Raw genomic sequence first — 23,677 nt, forward strand, 5'->3', positions numbered from 1 at the left:
AAATATAGCTGCGAGCAGCGATGACGGGCCCAAGCCGTCAGCATACGCCACCCCGGTGGCATCGATAAAACGGTGCCCAGCGAGCACAAGCATCACAGTAACCCTCTGGCAGTTTGGTTTTAAGGGATATGGCAATTAAAGGGTTAATCCAAACCATCAACTCTGTGAAACACACACACACAGAACAACATATAAAACTTTAAATTCTGTGAAAATATATTTTTCATTGGTAGTTGATGTTAGTTAATGCATTTACTAATGCTAACAAATGAGAAATTATTATAGTTACCAAAGGTTTTAATGATTTATTTTTCCATTAACTAACATGAATAATTTTTTCTAACACAAATGAATAAAGTAAAAAATATATTGTTAATATTTAATGTTATTTGTGCATTCACCAATGTTAAAAAACAACATTATTTAACTGTTGTTAGTTAACATCATTAATAAATATATACCATTTAATGTTGATCAAAATCAATTCCAAAATGTGTTAATATATTATTACATTTTAAAGTTTTATCTTTTGAACATGACTATTTTTCTAATATTAAAAATATTTTGTTCATTGTTAGTTCATTGTAAGTTCATACTATCAATGAAGAATTAACATGCTGTAAAAAATATATTTTTCATTGTTAGTTCATGTTAATTAATGCATTCCCTACTGTTAACAAATGAGACTTAATTATAAAGTGTTATCAAAACCTTTAATGCTTTATAAGCATTTTTTAAGGATTTTATTGAGAAGTTTAAACAGACCCTCTCTCTCTCTCTCTCTCCCCCTCCACACTCACTGAACTCACACAGTCAGTCACCCACCGCACACATTAGGAGCGCAGTGACAGCAGATCTCTGATAGTTTTAATTTTCTGCTCTCCATAGTGTATTGTAAATTCATGAAATTAATCACATATCCTCAGACGGTCTTGTTCTGTGTATGTAATTTTTTATGAAGTGTTTGGAAGCTGCTCTTTAAAGATAAAAAAAAAAAAAGTGTTCTTTTTTACTGTAACTTTAATAAATTGCCATTAAATCACCGTTCAAGATATCCTAAATCGGTCCGCAATGAAGCATCTTCAGTATCTTGGAAGCATGTGAAAAAATGTTTGGTGTGAATTTTTGGTTTCTGCTTGAAGGAGTATGAATTTGTTTACAGCCCGTTTAAAAAAAAAAAAAACACATTAAAAAAAATTGCCGATTTCCTGTTGGTCGTAGCTAATGACTGTAAATTAGAAAGTTGTCCGGATTAATAAGAACAATTTATGTACCGAGTTTGGTGTCTGTAGCTATCATTATATATATATAATCATTAATAATTATATACCATTTAATGTTGATCAATATTAATCCAAAATGTGTTTATATATTATTAAATTTTAAAGTTTATCTTTTGAACATGACTATTTTTCTAACATTAAAAAGATTAATAAATGCTTTAAAAAAATTGTTCTTTGTTAGTTCATACTATCATGGAAGAATTAACATGCTGTAAAAATATATTTTTCATTGTTAGTTCACGTTAATTAATGCATTTCCTAATGTTAAGAATTGAGACCTTATTATAAAGTGTTATCAAAATCTTTAATGATTTATAAGCATTTTTTAAAGATTTTAAAAAACAGACCCTCTCTCTCTTTCTCTCTCTCACCCACTGCCTCAATCCACACAGTCACTCACACAGTCACTCACACCCCACCCCCACCCCACCCCTCACTCAGCTGCAGGCTGACAGGACCTCTCACTCAGAGGCAGGCTGGCAGGGAGCTCTAACTCAAAAGCAGCTCTGATAGTTTTTTAATTTTCTCCTCTGCATAGTGTATTGTAAATTCATGAAATTAATCACATATCCTCAGACTGTATTGTTCTGTGTATGTAATTTTTTATGAAGTGTTTGGAAGCTGCTCTTAAAAGATAAAAAAAAATATATATATCTTTTTTACTGTAACTTTAATAAATTGCCATTAAATCATCGTTCAAGATATCCTAAATCCGTCCGCAATTTAGCATCTTCAGTATTTTGGCATCATGATAAAAAATGTTTGGTGTGATTTCCGTGTTTCTGCTTGGAGGAGTATTAATTTGTTTACAGCCCGTTTTTAAAAAAAACCCACATTAAAATAAATATAGCCGACTTCCTGTTGGTCGTAGCTAATGACTGTAAATTAGAAAGTTGTCCGGATTAATTAGAACAATTTATGTACCGAGTTTGGGGTCTGTAGCTAAAACTAACCCCCTCATTTTTGACAAAAGGTGGCGCTATAGAGTGCCTCTTCCACGCCCGTTTATGAGCTTTTTCCAGTGTCTAACTATCATTAATACTCATATGTGTGTTGAGTTTCATGACATTCTAAACATGTTATCTGCCTCAAAATCACCAGAAACGAATTTTCAACTTTGACACGTTGCCATGGCAACATAATTTTAGATATCAATATTCCCTTCACAGTTTTACATCGGCCGTGTTTTGACATTATTCTGGTGAAGTTTGAAGCAAATCGAGTAAAAATAAGATGCTGAATTCAAAGCATTTTGAAAACGACACACTTCCTGCAGCCAGTTGGTGGCGCTATAACTTTCAGTCATAATAGTCACATCTATCCGATCGGCATCATACAACGAACAAACCACTGGAGTTTGATCTACATCATACAATGTATGTGGACGTTATTAGGCATTTCCTGGGTCTCATTTTTCGCCATAACTTCATCGCCTCGCCACGGGCAAACCGTTCGACATATCAAAAATATCTTCGCAATTTAGCGTCCCCAATGTCTTGAGATCATGTTCACCTAGTTTGGTGGCAATCGTATGGAAATCCTCAGAGGAGTATATCAAATTCCAGAGCATGCGCTTTTTAAACAGCCCTGAATAGCCGACTTCCTGTTGGGCGGAGCCTAAGACATGCTGCGCGGAAGTTGTTCGGCTCAATGAGTTCTATATGTGTACCGAGTTTCATATGAATACGTGCAAGTATGTGTGAGCTATACATCGTGTTTTCTGACAATTTTCCAGGGGGCGCCGTAGAGCCCCTGTGCCACGCCCGGGTCCCAGCCTCAGCGGCGTCCTAATGGCCGCAGGTTCCAATGTGCGTGCCGATTTTCGAGAGTTTTCGGGCACGTTAAGGCCCCCAAAAGTGCCCGGATGATTGAAATAAAAAAAAAAATAAAAAAAAAAAAAAATAAATATAGCTGCGAGCAGCGATGACGGGCCCAAGCCGTCAGCATATGCCACCCCGGTGGCATCGATAAAACGGTGCCCAGCGAGCACAAGCATCACAGTAACCCTCTGGCAGTTTGGTTTTAAGGGATACGGCAATTAAAGGGTTAATCCAAACCATCAACTCTGTGAAACACACACACACAGAACATATAAAACTTTAAGTTCTGTGAAAATATATTTTTCATTGGTAGTTGATGTTAGTTAATGCATTTACTAATGCTAACAAATGAGAAATTATTATAGTTACCAAAGCTTTTAATGATTTATAAGCATTTTTTAATGATTTATTTTTCCATTAACTAACATGAATAATTTTTTCTAACACAAATTAATAAAGTAAAAAATATATTGTTAATATTTAATGTTATTTGTGAATTAACCAATGTTAAAAAACAACATTATTTAACTGTTGTTAATTTACATCATTAATAAATATATACCATTTAATGTTGATCAAAATCAATTCCAAAATGTGTTAATATATTATTAAATTTTAAAGTTTTATCTTTTGAACATGACTATTTTTCTAATATAAAAAATATTTTGTTCATTGTTAGTTCATTGTAAGTTCATACTATCAATGAAGAATTAACATGCTGTAAAAAATATATTTCATTGTTAGTTCATGTTAATTAATGCATTCCCTACTGTTAACAAATGAGACTTAATTATAAAGTGTTATCAAAACCTTTAATGCTTTATAAGCATTTTTTAAGGATTTTATTGAGATGTTTAAACAGACCCTCTCTCTCTCTCCCTCTCTCTCTCCCCCTCCACACTCACTGAACTCACACAGTCAGTCACCCACCCAGTCACCTACCGCAAACATTAGAAGCACAGAGACAGGAGAACTCTGATAGTTTTTAAATTTTCTCCTCCGCATAGTGTATTGTAAATTCATGAAATTAATCACATATCCTCAGACTGTATTGTTCTGTGTATGTAATTTTTTATGAAGTGTTTGGAAGCTGCTCTTAAAAGAAAAAAAGAAAAGAAAAGTTTTCTCTTTTTTACTGTAACTTTAATAAATTGCCATTAAATCATCGTTCAAGATATCCTAAATCCGTCCGCAATTTAGCATCTTCAGTATTTTGGCATCATAAGAAAAAATGTTTGGTGTGATTTCCGTGTTTCTGTTTGGAGGAGCATGAATTTGTTTACAGCCTGTTTAAAAACAAAACCCACATTAAAATAAATATAGCCGACTTCCTGTTGGTCGTAGCTAATGACTGTAAATTAGAAAGTTGTCCGGATTAATAAGAACAATTTATGTACCGAGTTTGGTGTCTGTAGCTATCATTATATATATATAAACATTAATAATTATATACCATTTAATGTTGATCAATATTAATTCCAAAATGTGTTAATATATTATTACATTTGAAAGTTTATCTTTTGAACATGACTATTTTTCTAACATTAAAAAGATTAATAAATGCTTTAAAAAAATTGTTCTTTGTTAGTTCATACTATCATGGAAGAATTAACATGATGTAAAAATATATTTTTCATTGTTAGTTCACGTTAATTAATGCATTTCCTAATGTTAAGAATTGAGACCTTATTTAATGATTTATAAGCATTTTTTAAAGATTTTAAAAAACAGACCCTCTCTCTCTTTCTCTCTCTCACCCAGCTCCTCAATCCACACAGTCACTCACACAGTCACTCACACCCCACCCCACCCCACCCCTCACTCAGCTGCAGGCTGACAGGGATCTCTCACTCAGAAGCAGTCTAAGAGCTCTCTGATAGTTTTTAAATTTTCTCCTAAGCATAGTGTATTGTAAATTCATGAAATTAATCACATATCCTCAGACTGTATTGTTCTGTGTATGTAATTTTTTATGAAGTGTTTGGAAGCTGCTCTTAAAAGATAAAAAAAAAAAAAAATTATCTTTTTTACTGTAACTTTAATAAATTGCCATTAAATCATCGTTCAAGATATCCTAAATCCGTCCGCAATTTAGCATCTTCAGTATTTTGGCATCATGATAAAAAATGTTTGGTGTGATTTCCGTGTTTCTGCTTGGAGGAGTATTAATTTGTTTACAGCCCGTTTTTAAAAAAAACCCACATTAAAATAAATATAGCCGACTTCCTGTTGGTCGTAGCTAATGACTGTAAATTAGAAAATTGTCCGGATTAATAAGAACAATTTATGTACCGAGTTTGGTGTCTGTAGCTAAAACTAACCCCCTCATTTTTGACAAAAGGTGGCGCTATAGAGTGTCTCTTCCACGCCCGTTTATGAGCTTTTTCCAGTGTCTAACTATCATTAATACTGATATGTGTGTTGAGTTTCATGACATTCTAAACATGTTATCTGCCTCAAAATCACCAGAAACGAATTTTCAACTTTGACACGTTGCCATGGCAACATAATTTTAGATATCAATATTCCCTTCACAGTTTTACATCGGCCGTGTTTTGACATTATTCTGGTGAAGTTTGAAGCAAATCGAGGTAAAAGAAGATGCTGAATTCAAAGCATTTTGAAAACGACACACTTCCTGCAGCCAGTTGGTGGCGCTATAACTTTCAGTCATAATAGTCACATCTATCCGATCGGCATCATACAACGAACAAATCACTGAAGTTTGATATACATCATACAATGTATGTGGACGTTATTAGGCATTTCCTGGGTCTCATTTTTCGCCATAACTTCATCGCCTCGCCACGGGCAAACCGTTCGACATATCAAAAATATCTTCGCAATTTAGCGTCCCCAATGTCTTGAGATCATGTTCACCTAGTTTGGTGGCAATCGTATGGAAATCCTCAGAGGAGTATATCAAATTCCAGAGCATGCGCTTTTTAAACAGCCCTGAATAGCCGACTTCCTGTTGGGCGGAGCCTATGACATGCTGCGCGGAAGTTGTTCGGCTCAATGAGTTCTATATGTGTACCGAGTTTCATATGAATACGTGCAAGTATGTGTGAGCTATACATCAAGCTTTCTGACAATTTTCCAGGGGGCGCCGTAGAGCCCCTGTGCCACGCCCGGGTCCCAGCCTCAGCGGCGTCCTAATGGCCGCAGGTTCCAACGTGCGTGCCAATTTTCGAGAGTTTTCGGGCACGTTAAGGCCCCCAAAAGTGCCCGGATGATTGAAATAAAAAAAAAAAAAAAAAAAAAAAATATAGCTGCAAGCAGCGATGACGGGCCCAAGCCGTCAGCATACGCCACCCCGGTGGCATCGATAAAACGGTGCCCAGCGAGCACACGCATCACAGTAACCCTCTGGCAGTTTGGTTTTAAGGGATACGGCAATTAAAGGGTTAATCCAAACCATCAACTCTGTGAAACACACACACACACAGAACAACATATAAAACTTTAAATTCTGTGAAAATATATTTTTCATTGGTAGTTCATGTTAGTTAATGCATTTACAAATGCTAACAAATGAGAAATTATTATAGTTACCAAAGGTTTTAATGATTTATAAGCATTTTTTAATGATTTATTTTTCCATTAACTAACATTAATAATTTTTTCTAACACAAATGAATAAAGTAAAAAATATATTGTTAATATTTAATGTTATTTGTGAATTAACCAATGTTAAAAAACAACATTATTTAACTGTTGTTAATTTACATCATTAATAAATATATACCATTTAATGTTGATCAAAATCAATTCCAAAATGTGTTAATATATTATTACATTTTAATGTTTTATCTTTTGAACATGACTATTTTTCTAATATTAAAAATATTTTGTTCATTGTTAGTTCATTGTAAGTTCATACTATCAATGAAGAATTAACATGCTGTAAAAAATATATTTTTCATTGTTAGTTCATGTTAATTAATGCCTTCCCTACTGTTAACAAATGAGACTTAATTATAAAGTGTTATCAAAACCTTTAATGCTTTATAAGCATTTTTTAAGGATTTTATTGAGATGTTTAAACAGACCCCCTCTCTCTCTCTCTCCCCCTCCACACTCACTGAACTCACACAGTCAGTCACCCACCCAGTCACCTACCGCACACATTAGAAGCACAGAGACAGGAGATCTCTGATAGTTTTAAAATGTTCTCCTCCGCATAGTGTATTGTAAATTCATGAATTAATCACATATCCTCAGACTGTCTTGTTCTGTGTATGTAATTTTTTATGAAGTGTTTGGAAGCTGCTCTTAAAAGAAAAAAAAAAAAAAAGTTTTCTCTTTTTTACTGTAACTTTAATAAATTGCCATTAAAACGCAGTTCAAGATATCCTAAATCTGTCTGCAATTAGCATCTTCAGTATTTTGGCATCGTGAGAAAAAATATTTGGTGTGATTTCCGTGTTTCTGATTGGAGGAGTATGAATTTGTTTACAGCGCGTTTAAAAAAAAAAAAACCCACATTAAAATAAATATAGCCGACTTCCTGTTGGTCGTAGCTAATGACTGTAAATTAGAAAGTTGTCCGGATTAATAAGAACAATTTATGTACCGAGTTTGGTGTCTGTAGCTATCATTATATATATATATATATATATATATATAATCATTAATAATTATATACCATTTAATATTGATCAATATTAATTCCAAAATGTGTTAATATATTATTAAATTTTAAAGTTTATCTTTTGAACATGACTATTTTTCTAACATTAAAAAGATTAATAAATGCTTTAAAAAAAATTGTTCTTTGTTAGTTCATACTATCATGGAAGAATTAACATGCTGTAAAAATATATTTTTCATTGTTAGTTCAGTTAATTAATGCATTTCCTAATGTTAAGAAATGAGACCTTATTATAAAGTGTTATAAAAATCTTTAATGATTTATAAGCATTTTTTTAAGATTTTAAAAAACAGACCCTCTCTCTCTCTTTCTCTCTCTCACCCACTGCCTCAATCCACACAGTCACTGACAGCCCACCCCACCCCCACCCCTCAATCAGAGGCAGACTGGCAGGAGCTCTCACTCAGCAGTTTAATAACTCTCTGATAGTTTTTTAATTTTCTGCTCTCCATAGTGTATTGTAAATTCATGAAATTAATCACATATCCTCAGACTGTATTGTTATGTGCATGTAATTTTTTATGAAGTGTTTGGAAGCTGCTCTTAAAAGATAAAAAAAAAAAAAAAATCTATTTTTTACAGTAACTTTAATAAATTGCCATTAAATCATCGTTCAAGATATCCTAAATCCGTCCGCAATTTAGCATCTTCAGTATTTTGGCATCATGAGAAAAAATGTTTGGTGTGATTTACGTGTTTCTGTTTGGAGGAGTATGAATTTGTTTACAGCCTGTTTTAAAAAAAAACCCACTTTAAAATAAATATAGCCGACTTCCTGTTGGTCGTAGCTAATGACTGTAAATTAGAAAGTTGTCCGGATTAATAAGAACAATTTATGTACCGAGTTTGGTGTCTGTAGCTAAAACTAACCCCCCCATTTTTGACAAAAGGTGGCGCTATAGAGTGCCTCTTCCACGCCCGTTTATGAGCTTTTTCCAGTGTCTAACTATCATTAATACTGATATGTGTGTTGAGTTTCATGACATTCTAAACATGTTATCTGCCTCAAAATCACCAGAAACGAATTTTCAACTTTGACACGTTGCCATGGCAACATAATTTTAGATATCAATATTCCCTTCACAGTTTTACATCGGCCGTGTTTTGACATTATTCTGGTGAAGTTTGAAGCAAATCGAGTAAAAATAAGATGCTGAATTCAAAGCATTTTGAAAACGACACACTTCCTGCAGCCAGTTGGTGGCGCTATAACTTTCAGTCATAATAGTCACATCTATCCGATCGGCATCATACAACGAACAAACCACTGAAGTTTGATCTACATCATACAATGTATGTGGACGTTATTAGGCATTTCCTGGGTCTCATTTTTCGCCATAACTTCATCGCCTCGCCACGGGCAAACCGTTCGACATATCAAAAATATCTTCGCAATTTAGCGTCCCCAATGTCTTGAGATCATGTTCACCGAGTTTGGTGGCAATCGTATGGAAATCCTCAGAGGAGTATATCAAATTCCAGAGCATGTGCTTTTTAAACAGCCCTGAATAGCCGACTTCCTGTTGGGCGGAGCCTAAGACATGCAGCGTGAAAGTTGTTCGGCTCAATGAGTTCTATATGTGTACCGAGTTTCATATGAATACGTGCAAGTATGTGTGAGCTATACATCAAGCTTTTTGACAATCTTCCAGGGGGCGCCGTAGAGCCCCTGTGCCACGCCCGGGTCCCAGCGTCTGTGGCGTCCTAATGGCCGCAGGTTCCAATGTGCGTGCCAATTTTCAAGAGTTTTCGGGCACGTTAAGGCCCCCAAAAGTACCCGGATAGTCGAAATAAAAAATAATAAAAAAAATAATAATCCTTAGAAGAACAATAGGGCCCTGCGCCTTACTGGCTTGGGCCCTAATAATAATCCTTAGAAGAACAATAGGGCCCTGCGCCTTACTGGCTTGGGCCCTAATGAAAGAGTAAAAAGAAAAAAAGTGAAAGTGAAAGAAAGCAGGACAGAAAGTGAAACAAACAAAAGAGAATGAGTGGAAAAATAAAATAACTAGAGAAAGAGCAACAAAGACAAAGTGAAAAGGAAGATAAAAGGAATAAAGAAGAGAACAGGAGGAAAAGTAAAAAGGAAGATAAAAAGAACACTAAAAGAAACCAAAAAATTTAAAGAAAGTGAGAACTAAAAAGCGAAAGTGAAAGAGCAAAACAGAAAGAAAGATCAAAAAAAGAAATAAAACAAACTGATATAATACAATATTATAAAAAAAAAAAAAAAAAAAAAAAAAAAGTGAAAGTAAAAACCAGTGTAGCAATTAATAGGCAAAAAAGTAACTGAAAAGGCAAAACAATGCAAAAAAAGTGAAAGTGAAAGTATTAGAGAAAAGCAAAAGAGAAAGTCTAAAATTAAGTGAATCACTGAAAGAGCAAATGATGGAAATTAAAAAAAGGCTAAGAAACCAAAAGACAAGTATTCTAATTCATATATAGCTTTTATTTATCATGTCAATGATTGCCTATAAAATACTGAATATGAACTGAAATCATCGACTCCCAATACTGCATATTTTGCATGCCTCCTATTGTAAACCATAGAATTAGCATACTGTATTCTGATAGATAGCATTACTATTTGTTGCAAACAAATTCCATGATTTTTCTGAATTCTGATCTGAACCCATGAAGTCTGAACTTTGACTAGGCCCATGTGATTAAGTGGACCAATGAAACTAGCAGTAGGATGGGGTCTGCACTACATTTCAGAAAAAAACATAGGGTGAGATCTTACTCTGTGCTTTCAGACTAAAGTCAAAGGTCACTTCCTCAGTACTGCTGCTTTCCAACTGCGTTTTTTCCTCCAGTAGAGCCTGGCCTACAAGGTGCAGGGCCTAAAGCCATACAAGCGTGTTAGAAATCACATTTATCAAATCTCACTTCAAACAAATTCACCATGAAAACAGCAACAGCCAATAATTGTCCATGTAACTGAATTATGTTCTTAAAAATGCAAATGCACTAAATATTTAAGTAAACTACATTTACGTTACTGAAACCTAGCAAAAACTGTGAGCAATGGTGAAGGCAGGGCAGTAAGAGCCATACCCTCTGGATCATGGGTTCAGTCCATCGGTTGGAACGGTCCTCCGCTGCTTTCTGGAAGATTCTCTTCAGAATAAGGATGAAGATGTCACAGCAGAGCAGGTACACTATGTTTGAGAATGCTGGAGAGAAGGGAGGAGGCACTGGGGGACGGAGGGCTAAAATAGAGTAACATCACATATCACACCCGGTGCATTAATATCATCTACTAGTGACATTTTTGGTAAACAAATTCTTACTCAAAATTCATAATTCTAGCCCTGGGTTTTAATCGAACAATACAACATTTACAAATACAATACAAATCCACAATTGTAAAAGCTATAATTCAAAATACCTCTTCATATTTATTTTCATACAATTGAAAGAAATTATTTAATGCATTCAAAATCACAACACTGCATTTTTGTTTAGCATTTACCATATTTTCCAGAATACAAGTCTTTTATTAATCATCTGAAACATGCAGCGACTCATATTCAAAACAGACTTAATGCATTTAACATCAGTACAGATCAGCATACCTTTATCACTGCCCTCTCGGGTTCTCCTCTTCTTCTGAGCCTCTTCTGCCTAATATGAACAAATAAACATTTCCTTCTGTTAAAAGATGAATCTGTATTTTAATTAATAAGAATGAGATCATGAGTGAGATAATGGGTGCACCACGTACCTTACTATGCTGTGGTCTGGAATAATGATAGAAGAAGGGGTTAAACTCTTTCAGACATTCCTTCTTCAGTTCATACAAGCCATGGCCTGACACTCCTGGTTTCCTAAACAGCATTTAATAAAGATTTTGGAGTACATTTCACATTGTATTGAGATGTGAGTGTAACAACTGTGTAATAACTTGTATAAACAACTAAACTAGTGAAATTAAAAGTAAACTACTTACTTGAAAATGGCAACCTTAGAGATGACCGTTTCAAGCCCTGTTTCATGGCTTTCCTGTGATGCAATTCAAAAAAGGTTCATAAAGTAACTATAAAAGAATGTTTATTGTTCAGTTACACATATATATTGTTTATAGTTAAATTACACACAGTCAGATAATGTACTTAAACTGGTCAGTTAATGTAAGTAAATCTCAGGCTGCCACAATTTTACAGCAAAATAAAATACAACAAAACAAACCAAAACAATAAACTCTTACATTTTCAGGCAGGCTTTTAACCAGGCTGCTATGAGCCATGGATTCAATACAAAGCAGATGGATGGCCTCCCTCATAGTCACATCCTCCTTAGTCACATGACTGATTCCAGGCACGTATCGTTCACCTGCATATTTCACATGCAAAATATATATCAGAGGCAAAACAAAGGCAGTGTCCCCAGTCAACCCATTTACATATAACAACAGATAACACAACGACTAAGGGCAGCAAAAGACAAAAATAAAAAGTCAATATGTGAGAACTTGCCTACAATGATGATTATCAGGTAAAGCATCTCCTCTGTTAACCTATTCCACTGTTTCAGTACTTCCTGTGTGATGAAAAAAAGGCACAGAAACGAGTCAAAATCCATAATCAATGACAAAAAGCATAGATTATTTATTATTTACGTATAAATTATTAGGCATGTATTGATCAGTTTTGGAGAAGCTGCTACAGAACTTTACATATTAGGGATGCACGAAATTGGATTTTGACGATATTTTTCAACTCATTTTGGCCGATACCGCTACCGATATATTTCCTTTTGATTGGAAACAACACCAAGTCTCTCCTGTGCAGAAATTATAAGCAAAATATTTTTTTAATTTTGGTTCGTTTTTAACAAGAACTTATTTGTTAGAATTAAACAAACAATAATGAAGGTTTTTTGACAGCACATTGAAGCTTTGAAAATAACTATAAATCAATCGCTGCATTTTATTCCCCATTAAGATGCAGTGTTAACCCTAACATTTTATTTTAACATTTGTAGATGGTCTAAAGCAAAAGAGTTGTAAAAATTCAGAAAATCTTTCAGAGCTTATGATTTAAAAAAAACATTACACCTTAATAAATCAGTATATATAAAATTATTTAATTTACAAGTGTCATGTTTGTGATTTGTGATAGCTTCTGACCTTTAAATCAAAACATACTCATTATTTTATGACATCAATTACTGCTTATTTAATCAGAAACACTGTCTAAATGTTATTTGTGTAGGCCATTTTCCTTTTAATTTTATTAGAAGTAGGCCAACAGCACCCCCTAGAGATTAAAACTCCTTACTAAGAGGGCATTAGGACCCGGGGGAGGCTGTCACTGCTGCCGTTGCACATGCTACTACTGTTTACTCTATCACACACCAAACGCGTCATTCGTACTGCTTTCACAGATTAAATGCAGTGATCCAAAAGAGTGAGTCTAATCATCATTCTGACAAAACTTTGCTTCAAGAATGAGCCACACTGTTGACGTGATCTAATCACTAGCAGACCCTGAGAACATGCGAGTTAATGTATTCCTCTTATCGGCAAGACATATCTGCATAATTTTTCATATCGGTGCGATACCGATATTTACATTTAAAGCCATTATCGGTCGATTCCGATATCTGTCCGATAATATCGTTCATCCCTGTTACATATTCCACTTGATCTCACCGCACCTTCTCTTACTCACCTGATCTTTACTGGAGGAGTTGCCATTAAAAACATCAAAAAGTTCAAATCTCAAAAGAACAAGCATGAGGAAATGATTGGAGTCCATTTTGGAAGCAGCAATCTGTGGTTGGTAAGAAAATGTAATTAATTGAATGAATATATATTTTAATTTAATAATTATATTATTTATTTTATATTATTATTTTTATATTTCATACACATTTGTGATTTTAAGGACATACCTGCAACATGATAACATCCTTATCAAACATTTCATCCCTGCACTTAACATCCTGATAGTAATACACCTAAAATATCAGAAAACGTTCGAATAAATTCATGACGCAACACAACATCGACATTCAAGCATTTAAATTCTGTTACATATTTGCCTTTTTTTTTTCATTTCACCCCTCCAGTATACAATACATACGTTCATCCAAATGAAATATAATTTAGACAGCATCAATAACCTTTAAAGGCCATGTCAAGCCACATACAGATGTACAATATGTTCAAATGAAACAATGGATGTGTTCGAAATTATCTTTTCATTTCAGATTTTGAACATTCAGGTTTTTCAAAGAATGACTAATTATTGTATTTCCAAATATGCTCTACTTTCATGTTTTTAGTGATTTTTTTAACAAAAAAAAAAAAAAATTGGTGGCTCTCTCACCTGGCTGACGAGAGACAGGCCGTTTCTGCGCCACATGTCAGCACACACCTGAGCCGCCAGCACAACACAGCGCAGAGGCTGCTCCGCCAGCTCAGTGAAGTTCAGCTGCATCTGAAACACACAAATACACACCTGTAAACCACAGTGCTGGACATTCACACATCACAGCTTCATTTTATTAATTAATGAAATACTCACAGGATCCACAAAGTCAGGGAGGTACTGGATTGCTCCAGTCTGGCACAGCAACACATATAAACCTGAGAGCAGATACAGACAGAGTATTGCAGTGACCACCAAAAAATAAAAAAATAAAAAAAATAATAAAACAGCCACAATCCTTGGTACACTTTCATGAGTTCCAATAATTTACAGAGTTTTGAAAGAAATTACTACTTCTATCCAAGGCAGCATTAAACTGATCAAAAATAATAGTAAACTGTTTTATAAAATATTTTACAAAAATATGCAACAAAATATTTATTTTAAATAAATGCAGTTCTTTTGAACTTTTTATTCCTCAAATAATTCTTTAAAAAAAAATTACTTTCAAGTACTTTTTTTTTACTGCTTTCAAAAACGATTTTTTTCGCCTCCTGAAGGATCATTTGACATTGAAGACTGGATTAATTCAGCTGTCGTCATCACAGGATATATACACATATACATATATATATATATATATATATATATATATATATATATATATATATATATTTTTTTTTAAATAACCATTTTCTATTTTAATACATTTTACAATTAAATTTATGAATTAAAAAACACTTTAGTATTAGGGCGGTGTATTGGCAAGAATCTGGCGATACGATACGTGTCACGATACAGGGGTTGCGATACGATATATTGCGATACATTGCGATACTGTAAGCAAGACGATACATTGGGATATTTCTTATTTTAGGAATAGGATATATATTTTTTAGGAAAGCTGTCATTAAGAACACACCCCCATATGCAAACCTTAGCAAAAAAATAAATAAGTAAAAATAGTTTAACTAGAACACACTGCAGAACACACTGGGATCTGCATTTGCAATAATCAGTCCCTATAACATTCAACATTATTGAACCACTTTTTGTGCAGTACGAGTAAAGGGGGAAATATTCAAGTGCTTGCATGATTCTTTAGTTAAATGTATGTATAAAATGTATTTTATAAAAAGATAAAAATATATATTTATAGACTCTAAAGTTTCACAGTTTAAGTTTACAATTGTGACATGCAATGTCATAACATTTGATCTGAACAAAAAATGACATCTGCTCAGGGGCGCAGATGGGATTTTTTAACTGGGGGGGGGGCCAAGCTGTCAGTACAAGACATGCCCCCTTACTGCTGATTGGCTACACGTGTTTTGGGACTCGGTCAGACACTGCGGTCAAAAGCGTTTTTCAAAAATGGCTTAGCGCATGTGGCCTGGCCGCCACTACTTAGGCTAATGTACATAGCAGAAACCCTGATTTATCCTCCGTATACTGATGTTGCCTTTCGTAGAGACAGTGAGGGGGACGGATCGGGTCACTATGAATCTGGGGGGGTCATGTCCCCCCCGTCCCTAGTGCCATCTGCGCGCCTGCATCTGCTTAATATCAATGAAAAATAAAGTGCTTGCAGGATTCCTAAAGAAAACAAAACAATTGTAAAACAATCAAATAAATACAGATGTTAAACATTCTCAGAACTTTTCAACTTGGATTTCACAGGTTTGTCAGTTTGTATTTATATTTCGCGTGGAATCGCCGAAAACGCGACGCGTGCACCGCCCCAACTGCACAAAATGCCCCTGAATTACGAGAGAAAGCTGCAGCTGCATGGCGACTCTACCACCCGCCGCGCAAAGGCTCTTCAACACGGGATGCGGCAAGCGGCAGAACCGAGGTTGCGCTCGCGCCGCGGTCCCGGGGCAGACATTACCACAAAAGCCCAAATGGTGCTACACTTCAGCTTTGTACACCGAAACGAGAACTGGAACAATTCTTTCATCCTCCATTACTGGCAGCGAACTATATTAACGCTAGCATTAGTGGAGTGCCCTGATGCTAGTATTTCCTGTCACTGTTTAAGTTCAGAGATGAAGACTAGCGGTCAGGATATGAATTCAAAACGAAACAACTTGTATGATTTTTTATTTTATTTTTTCTAAATATCGATATTCCGTTTTGGAGAATTGAAACAGTATCGCCAAACAAAATATCGCGATACTCACGTGTATCGATATTTTCTTACACCCCTATTTAGTATAGGGACTCACTTTTGCTATTAACTAGTTGCTTATAATCATACCCATTATAAACATATTGGTTGTTTATTAGTGCTTATAAAGCACATATTCTGCATGACCATATTCTACATCCCTAATCCTACCCAAAACATAAACTTAACAACTACTTTACTAATTATTATTAAGCAGCAAATTAAGAGTTTATTGAGGCAAAAGTTATAGTTAATGGTTTGTTAATAGCAAGAACTGAACCGCAAAATAAAGTGTGACCCAATGTTCACTTTTGAAAAAAAGAGAATAATGTTATTGGTGGAAAATAAGAGAAGTTTTAAAAATGACTTAAGCTTCTCTTTAATGTAACACCCAATTTTTGAAGATACCACTAACATTACTTCCTGTGTCATTTTAAAATATCACCAGGTAGAAACCCTCAAAAGTCTGACTTCTGTTACAGGGATTCAACAATTGTGCTAACCGGCCAGGAGTCTGGTGATGGGCAGATGGATGGAGACGGGCTCCTGGGAGACTTTATATGGGCGTGTGTGGAGAATCTGCTTGCACATGTAGCTGTCTGTCGGCTCACTGCGGAAGGGCTGGTTAGTGCAGGACATTAGAGCTCTGTGACACTCCTGAAAGGCCAACAACAGAACCCTCTCCTGTGGGTAAATAACACAACACACACATAGACACAGACACATTTCCAAGTCATTCATTAACCAGTGGATAAACAAAAAGCTAATCAGTCAAGCTTTGACTGATTAGTCAAAGCTTGACTGATTGTAAGCTAATCAGTCAAGCAATGGCTTTAAAAGTAGACGGTGGTTAATTTAAGTGCTTTGTCTCAGCGTTAGGTTTACATTCTGTAACCTGAAGTTGATTTTTACTTGATTTTGGGAACATTATGTATTTTCTGATTATAAAACAATGTTTGGTAATAAAGCACATGTTGTTTTAGTACAGAGTTTTGTATAACTAACAAAAGTAGAATGGTTTGATTTATGTGGGCAGTGTATTTTCATTTCGACAGATTACAGCATTCACATTAGGTGTTTGCCATGTGGTGTCACATCCCATTCACTTAAATGAAAACTTTTTTTAAAAACATTATTTAATAAATTTTGACTATATGAGTAAAGTGTGAGATACCAGTTTGCATTGCAATGTCTAAAATCTAGAAAGACTGATATATAGACTACATAGACTGGACCTTGGCATATTTTAATCAATTTGCAAATGTCCAAATTTACCTTTATTAACTAGTTATTAAATTAACAAGTCATCATTGTTAGATATATTTTGTTAAATTTATATCTTTGAAAAAAAAAGGTTATTATATTACAGCTGTACCAGTTCACCAGGTCTTAAATGTTTTATATTTTCTGTATACATGTACAGACTGGAATAAAACACCCAATTTGGGATATTCTGAAATCAAGATGCAACTTAACCATGGTCTGTACAGATATTGTGGGGAGTTGGGGGAAATAATAATATGTCCATTTAACATGTTACCAAAAAGTATGGTGTCAGTAAGATTTGATTTTTTAATTATATAAATACTTTTACTCAGCAAGGATGAATTAAATTGATAAAAAGTGACAGAAAAGATGTTTACATCTAATATATATATTTTAATAATATATACAAATTCTAAAAAATATTTCAAATAAATACTTTTTTATATTTGTTAAAAAAGCTTCCACAAATATATTATGCACAACTAACATTTTTAACACCGATAAAAAGTGTCTTGAGCCCCGAATCAGTATATTAGAACGATTTCGGAAGGAACACTTGAAACTGAAGAAATGATGCTGAAAATTCAGCTTTGACCTCACAGGAAAAAGTTACATTTTAAAATATATTCAGATAAAAAAAAAAAAAAAAAAAGTTATTTTACATTTTTGGTACACAGCCTTGATAAGCAATAAAATAAAAAATAAAATAAAACCTTTTCAACAGAAGTATATTAATTCTATATATTCATATTATATCAAGTTTTATTAAATTTTCCATAATCACCAATTTCTTATGTATTTTACCCCAAAAAAGCAATACAGAAAAGCAAGATCCCTGACAAGCCGTGACTCACGTCAGAAGAACACCAGTCCTGAAACATGCCGAGAATGAGGCGCAGCTGCATCTGGAGGGTAAATCCCGCCTCCCACTCGGGCTCCACCTCAACATGCTGACCAAGCTGCCTCTTCACCTCCTCCATCCCCTGCCATCAAAGAATGACATTCAATTAAGCTACAGATCAAACCAAATTAAAATCCTTTTGCCAGGAGAAAGCATTACCTGCATACAACTTAAGAAGTGAAGAAAGACGCGTAAACCTTCGAGGAACTTCACCCTCAGCGTCTCAGTCCACACAGAGGGCTTACTGATTAGAATGTACCTGATAACATCAAAATGAAACCAATCAACATTGAGCCAACTAATGAGATGTTTTTATTTTCCATAATTCAAGGGTTGTGTGTAGACCTGAGGTCATGGAAGATAACTTGAACCCGGAAGAACTTGTCAGGGTTGTGGCCCTGGAATTGGAAACGGTTGTTGCTGTCCAGATGTGCCCTCATCATATCCATTACAGTGTCTATAATGACCTTGATGACGCTGCCCTCCTCTATTAACTGCCTGGCCTGAGAAAAAGACAGAGATGGAAAGCTTTACATTTACCTTCAACCTTTAAATTGACTTTTAGAGTTAGTTCCCTGAATATCAGTTCCAATTGTTTACTTGCATCATACAATTCCATTTCCAGTTTCATGGAACACAAAAGGAAATATTATGACTAGTATTCTTTTTCATATTATGGCTATTTTTCATGCTATTGCAATGCATGGGTGCTCAAGATTTCAGGAGGTCAAAAAGGATTCTAAAGCTCCACGAAAGCGAATGCAAGAACAACATCTGGCTCACGAATCAACAATTGACACCAGCTTTGTGAGCTAGATGAGCTGATTCATTCATTAACCCTTTTTTGACATTTTAGAGCACAGTTCACAGTTACTTTCATTATATTGAAAAAAAAAAAAAAAAAAAAGAAATCACACGATATTCTTTTGTGCTCCACTGAAAGAAAGTCACACAGATTTTATATGCGGGTGAGTAAATGATGATAGGATCCTTTTTGGGTGAACTCTTTTGAGTTGATTGATTACAAGCAGTAGCTACAGTAAAGTCAAAACATATGCTACACAAGAATAAAAGCACAAATGCTTTTACAAATGTACAAAAGTTTTCCTGTTCCAAAATGTGCCAGAATGCAGTCCATAACGTATAAATACATTATAAAATCCCTATAAAATGCCCTATAAAATCTGTTTTATTTTTTCCAAATTTCATTTTTTTCAATTTTAATTTTTCTGGATTCGTTTTTTTTTTCTAGACTATTTTAATGGTTAAATGAAATTTTATTAATTCAAAATCATGTCAAATTAATTGAAATCATGAAACTTGCACAATTTAACAGCAATTTATTAAAAATTAAACATTTAAGGAACCATGAAATGCCTTTTCTTTTTTTCTCAAATTTATTTTATTTTTTTTTTACCAAATACGGTTTTCTTTTTTTTCTTCTCAGAAATACCGTGTTCTGTGTTTCTAGTAAATATTCCTAAAAAATAATAATATAAAAAAAAAAAAAAAAAAAAAAAAAAAATGATTTTATTATTAGTAGCAGTACTATCATTACATTAAGTGATATATTTGTGTCACAGTTTCTTCAAGTTAAACTGAACTTTTATTTTCATGGGTTGCTGAGAAAACCTTTAAGTTCTTTTTATATGATATGACAATAGTTTTTCTCAGAAGAAATGGTAAAATGCTCATGAAGTGACTGTCAGAGCAGTTCTTGAGATTATCATGTACTCGTATATTGAAGCGGCAGAGGCTGAAAACACCGCAAGCGTCACGCAAGCTTCAATGTGTGTGTTGTAAATGAAACCGCGCATCTGCTCCATTCATTCACACAGAGACACTCAGAACATGCAGGATTCATATTTAAAATAGTATTTTGCTACTTAATAATATTCACAGACAGTAGTGCATATCACATTTTGATTACACTGCGCTGACCTACTTTTGATTTTTTCAGTCAAAAAAAAAAGGGAACAGTATCTGACTGATAAATATATGATGATCAATGCATATTTAGTTAGAAATCAGTTTTAGAAATTATTATGTATATAGAAATCTATTAGCTGTTCATCATACCAAAGTGGGAACAGTGAAGATCTGCACAGATAAGGCTGTGATTGAGATGTTCCTCTGATGGTCATCGCTGATAAAGTCTTCCTGAAGTTGCTTGTAGTGCTGAAACATGACACCATAAACCTGTTAGTACTCAAACATTACAATGATGTATAAATATGTGAAATGATATGCAGCTATAAGATTATACCTCAGTGAATTTCATGGCAAACTGCCTCTTGAATTCTGTGTCCATCAGTAAACTACTGAAAATTAACTCATGGACAACCTTGCGAGCTCCTGAGGAGAGGAACAGGAACATCAGGTTTAGATACAGCACTAAGAATATTTTACCGGTTTCAAAAATGTCTGCAGGGTATTAAAAGTGCACAATCTAATGTTAGAGATTGAAATATTGACCTTTATAAAGTTTGGCGTCGCGCAGCATGAGTTGACTGAGCAGGCAGAGCTTATTGTTGTCAGCGTCCGGCTCCAAAGCTACCTGGCAGAACACCTCCCTGATGCCAACTACAGAGCCAGTGACAAGGATAAAACCTTAAAATTATTTATTTGTTTCTTATATATATATATATATATATTCAAACAGCCCCTACATCTCCACATGTTGTTCGGGAGGGTTTCAAGAAAAATTCCTCTCCTTATATATAAGGTTTCTGACCCCAAGACTCAACTAATCGCTACAATACTCCAGCTGTGATCCTTGTAGAGTCTTTGGCCGCTCAAACTCTCCTCCTCACCGTGCATTAGGACAATATAGACACGTCCTCTTCCAGGCAGATTTGTAACATCTTTAGTTGATTGGAACCTCTTAATTATTACCCAGATGGTGGAAATGGGGATTTTCAATGCTTTAACTCTTTTCTTACAGCCACTTTCTATTTTGTGATGCTCAACAATCTTGTTCTGCACATCAGAACTATATTCTTAGGTTTTACTCCTCGTGATGGATGATTAAGGGCCTTTGTGCTCCTCATATTTATAATCCTGTGGAACAGGAAGTCATGGCTGGACAAATTCATGCTTGGTCACCCTGGTGTGCCAAAAATATAAATGGGAATATACTTCAGAGATATTTTACTCAAGAATTTCATGGGGTGCCAATAAGTGTGGACAACATGCATTGGAGAAAAACATTTATTTCATCATGAGATTATCTCCCCACTTTCAATTGTTTTACTTCAGTAATGGGTTAGAATTTTTGAATGAAAGATCAAAAAGGACAAACAATGCAGATTTATTTTCACAGCCGCCTTTGCCTTCACCTTATATGTGTGTTTGTGTGTGTGTGTGTTTTCGACAGGATTTTGTGAGATTTGTGGTGACGTCACATAATAATTTGCATATTTATGACATCTTTCCGTCAAGTTTGATGTTCAGACAAGTTTTGGCACTTCAGATCTGTTCTACTCTATGAACTGTCACATACTGTCATACAACTGAATGCCCAATAAAGCTGTTCACATTCACATATTTTCTGTTGTCATACATAAAACAAGTATAAATAGTGACTAAACATGATCCATTAATACTAAATGTTAACCAGGAATCACTGTCACTATACTCCTTAAATCCTGATTTATAATTGCGACATCATCTGATAAAATCAACATACATCTACTCTAAAAAGCTACTATATGCGGTGGTTTTGGCTATATTACCGTGTTGTCTCATTCAGCGTACTGCCTGCATCTGAGTAACAAACTATGAGCATATTAACAGATGAATTATGTTCATATTTAAAAGTCCAAATGATCAGTAAGCGACAAGTGCTTGGAAAAGTTGTCCTATATATGAAGTTATACAAAGTTGTCCTAAAACCAAAACAACTTTGATGAAATTTTGTGATCCACTTCAAATGTTGACTACTGTAATAATAAAATTATTTGCTTATTAAAAATCAAAAAACAAAAACAATTTACAAAAAGAACCGTTTTATTCATTTGGTAATCAGACTATACTTATGTTTGCACTAGGGCTATTTTAGTACGGTCATATAACATTTTTGTTTTAAATGATTCTGTACTAATCATCTACCTGAGTAGCCAATGATCTTCTGGAACCATGCGCCAAGTCTGAGGGCAAAGGTCTGATGAGCCATTACAGCAGTGTGAAGGATCTCCACCCGCAAAGGTATCTGGATAATGTGCTCTGAGTTACGCTGCAGAGGAAATGCAAAGATGGTTAAATAAGTCATCTACATACACCCTACGTAAAGCATACAAAATGTGTGTGATGGAAGAGTGTAGCAGGTATGTTTACCCTGACATTGTCCTTGGCTTGTTGACAGGATCTGAGAGTACCTCTCTTCACTGCTTTCCGCCCCTGAAATCATGATAACATGAGGTATATAAAGTCTATACACTGACCATGTAAGACTATGTGGAATACTCAGAATACTCACTTCCTTGTCAATAAGTGCAGTGTAGATTTGGGCCTGATTCTGGTCACAGGCGATCGCGCGCTGAAGTGTGTAGATGACGTGATCATATGAGTGATGTTCATCGTTGTAGAGCACACAGAAGTAGGTGTCTTCCTTCACTCTGAACACAACATTAAACAACGTTAACTTTTTAAAATTAAGGTGGAGCCCATATTTGACTTTCCAGCTGAAGGCATTAGTAACTGTATATCTCACTTTGGCTTCAGCTCCTCTGATAGCTCATTGGGTTCTTCCCAAACCAGCATGTCTGTTGTGTACCGCAGCAGCAGGTGGAACAGCATCTGAGCCCTTTCTCGAAGGCCCGGATCCATCACACACTCATCCTGTGACATACATAACAGCAGCTGTCACTGAGAGTCAGTGCATTTTTAATTGTTCACAGACAGATTTGACTTGATTTGTGCTCACATACAAACATCTACCTATTTATTTACCCAAAGGTAGATATTTAGTGAAATGTCCAAGCTGCTCATTTTCATGTGATAAAAGTAAATAAGGACTGGGACTGTTGAGCTCCAAAGCTGATGATGATGATAACAATAATAATAATAAAAAAGTGACACATAAATCATCAAGATTAAGCATTAGGTTTGAAATAAATGGCTTGACATCAATCTAATGACCAGGGTTCCCAGGTTTCTTCCAAGGATGCATTTATTTAATAAAAAAATAAATACAAAAATAATATGA

At 34.8% G+C, this 23,677-nt stretch overlaps 1 protein-coding gene across 1 annotated transcript in view; it reads right to left on the bottom strand.

Moving 5' to 3' along the window:
• Window positions 1-23,677, bottom strand: part of LOC306850738 (E3 ubiquitin-protein ligase UBR1-like) — a 48,548-nt gene that overhangs the window by 17,785 nt on the left and 7,086 nt on the right. Inside the window, exons 5-26 of the mRNA XM_079386576.1 lie at window positions 23,183-23,310; window positions 22,949-23,087; window positions 22,807-22,869; window positions 22,582-22,705; window positions 20,947-21,054; window positions 20,738-20,826; window positions 20,551-20,649; window positions 18,817-18,974; window positions 18,631-18,730; window positions 18,425-18,553; window positions 16,808-16,988; window positions 14,291-14,352; window positions 14,093-14,203; window positions 13,656-13,721; window positions 13,433-13,534; window positions 12,236-12,299; window positions 11,968-12,092; window positions 11,710-11,762; window positions 11,485-11,587; window positions 11,336-11,384; window positions 10,815-10,969; window positions 10,501-10,600 (exon numbers count right to left, since the gene is read on the bottom strand). Coding sequence (XP_079242702.1) covers window positions 10,501-10,600; window positions 10,815-10,969; window positions 11,336-11,384; window positions 11,485-11,587; window positions 11,710-11,762; window positions 11,968-12,092; window positions 12,236-12,299; window positions 13,433-13,534; window positions 13,656-13,721; window positions 14,093-14,203; window positions 14,291-14,352; window positions 16,808-16,988; window positions 18,425-18,553; window positions 18,631-18,730; window positions 18,817-18,974; window positions 20,551-20,649; window positions 20,738-20,826; window positions 20,947-21,054; window positions 22,582-22,705; window positions 22,807-22,869; window positions 22,949-23,087; window positions 23,183-23,310 — 2,308 coding nt within the window. The remainder of the gene's footprint in view (window positions 1-10,500; window positions 10,601-10,814; window positions 10,970-11,335; window positions 11,385-11,484; window positions 11,588-11,709; window positions 11,763-11,967; window positions 12,093-12,235; window positions 12,300-13,432; window positions 13,535-13,655; window positions 13,722-14,092; window positions 14,204-14,290; window positions 14,353-16,807; window positions 16,989-18,424; window positions 18,554-18,630; window positions 18,731-18,816; window positions 18,975-20,550; window positions 20,650-20,737; window positions 20,827-20,946; window positions 21,055-22,581; window positions 22,706-22,806; window positions 22,870-22,948; window positions 23,088-23,182; window positions 23,311-23,677) is intronic.

This window comes from Barbus barbus (assembly GCF_936440315.1).
Source record: "Barbus barbus genome assembly, chromosome: 30".
Lineage (NCBI taxonomy): Eukaryota > Metazoa > Chordata > Actinopteri > Cypriniformes > Cyprinidae > Barbus > Barbus barbus.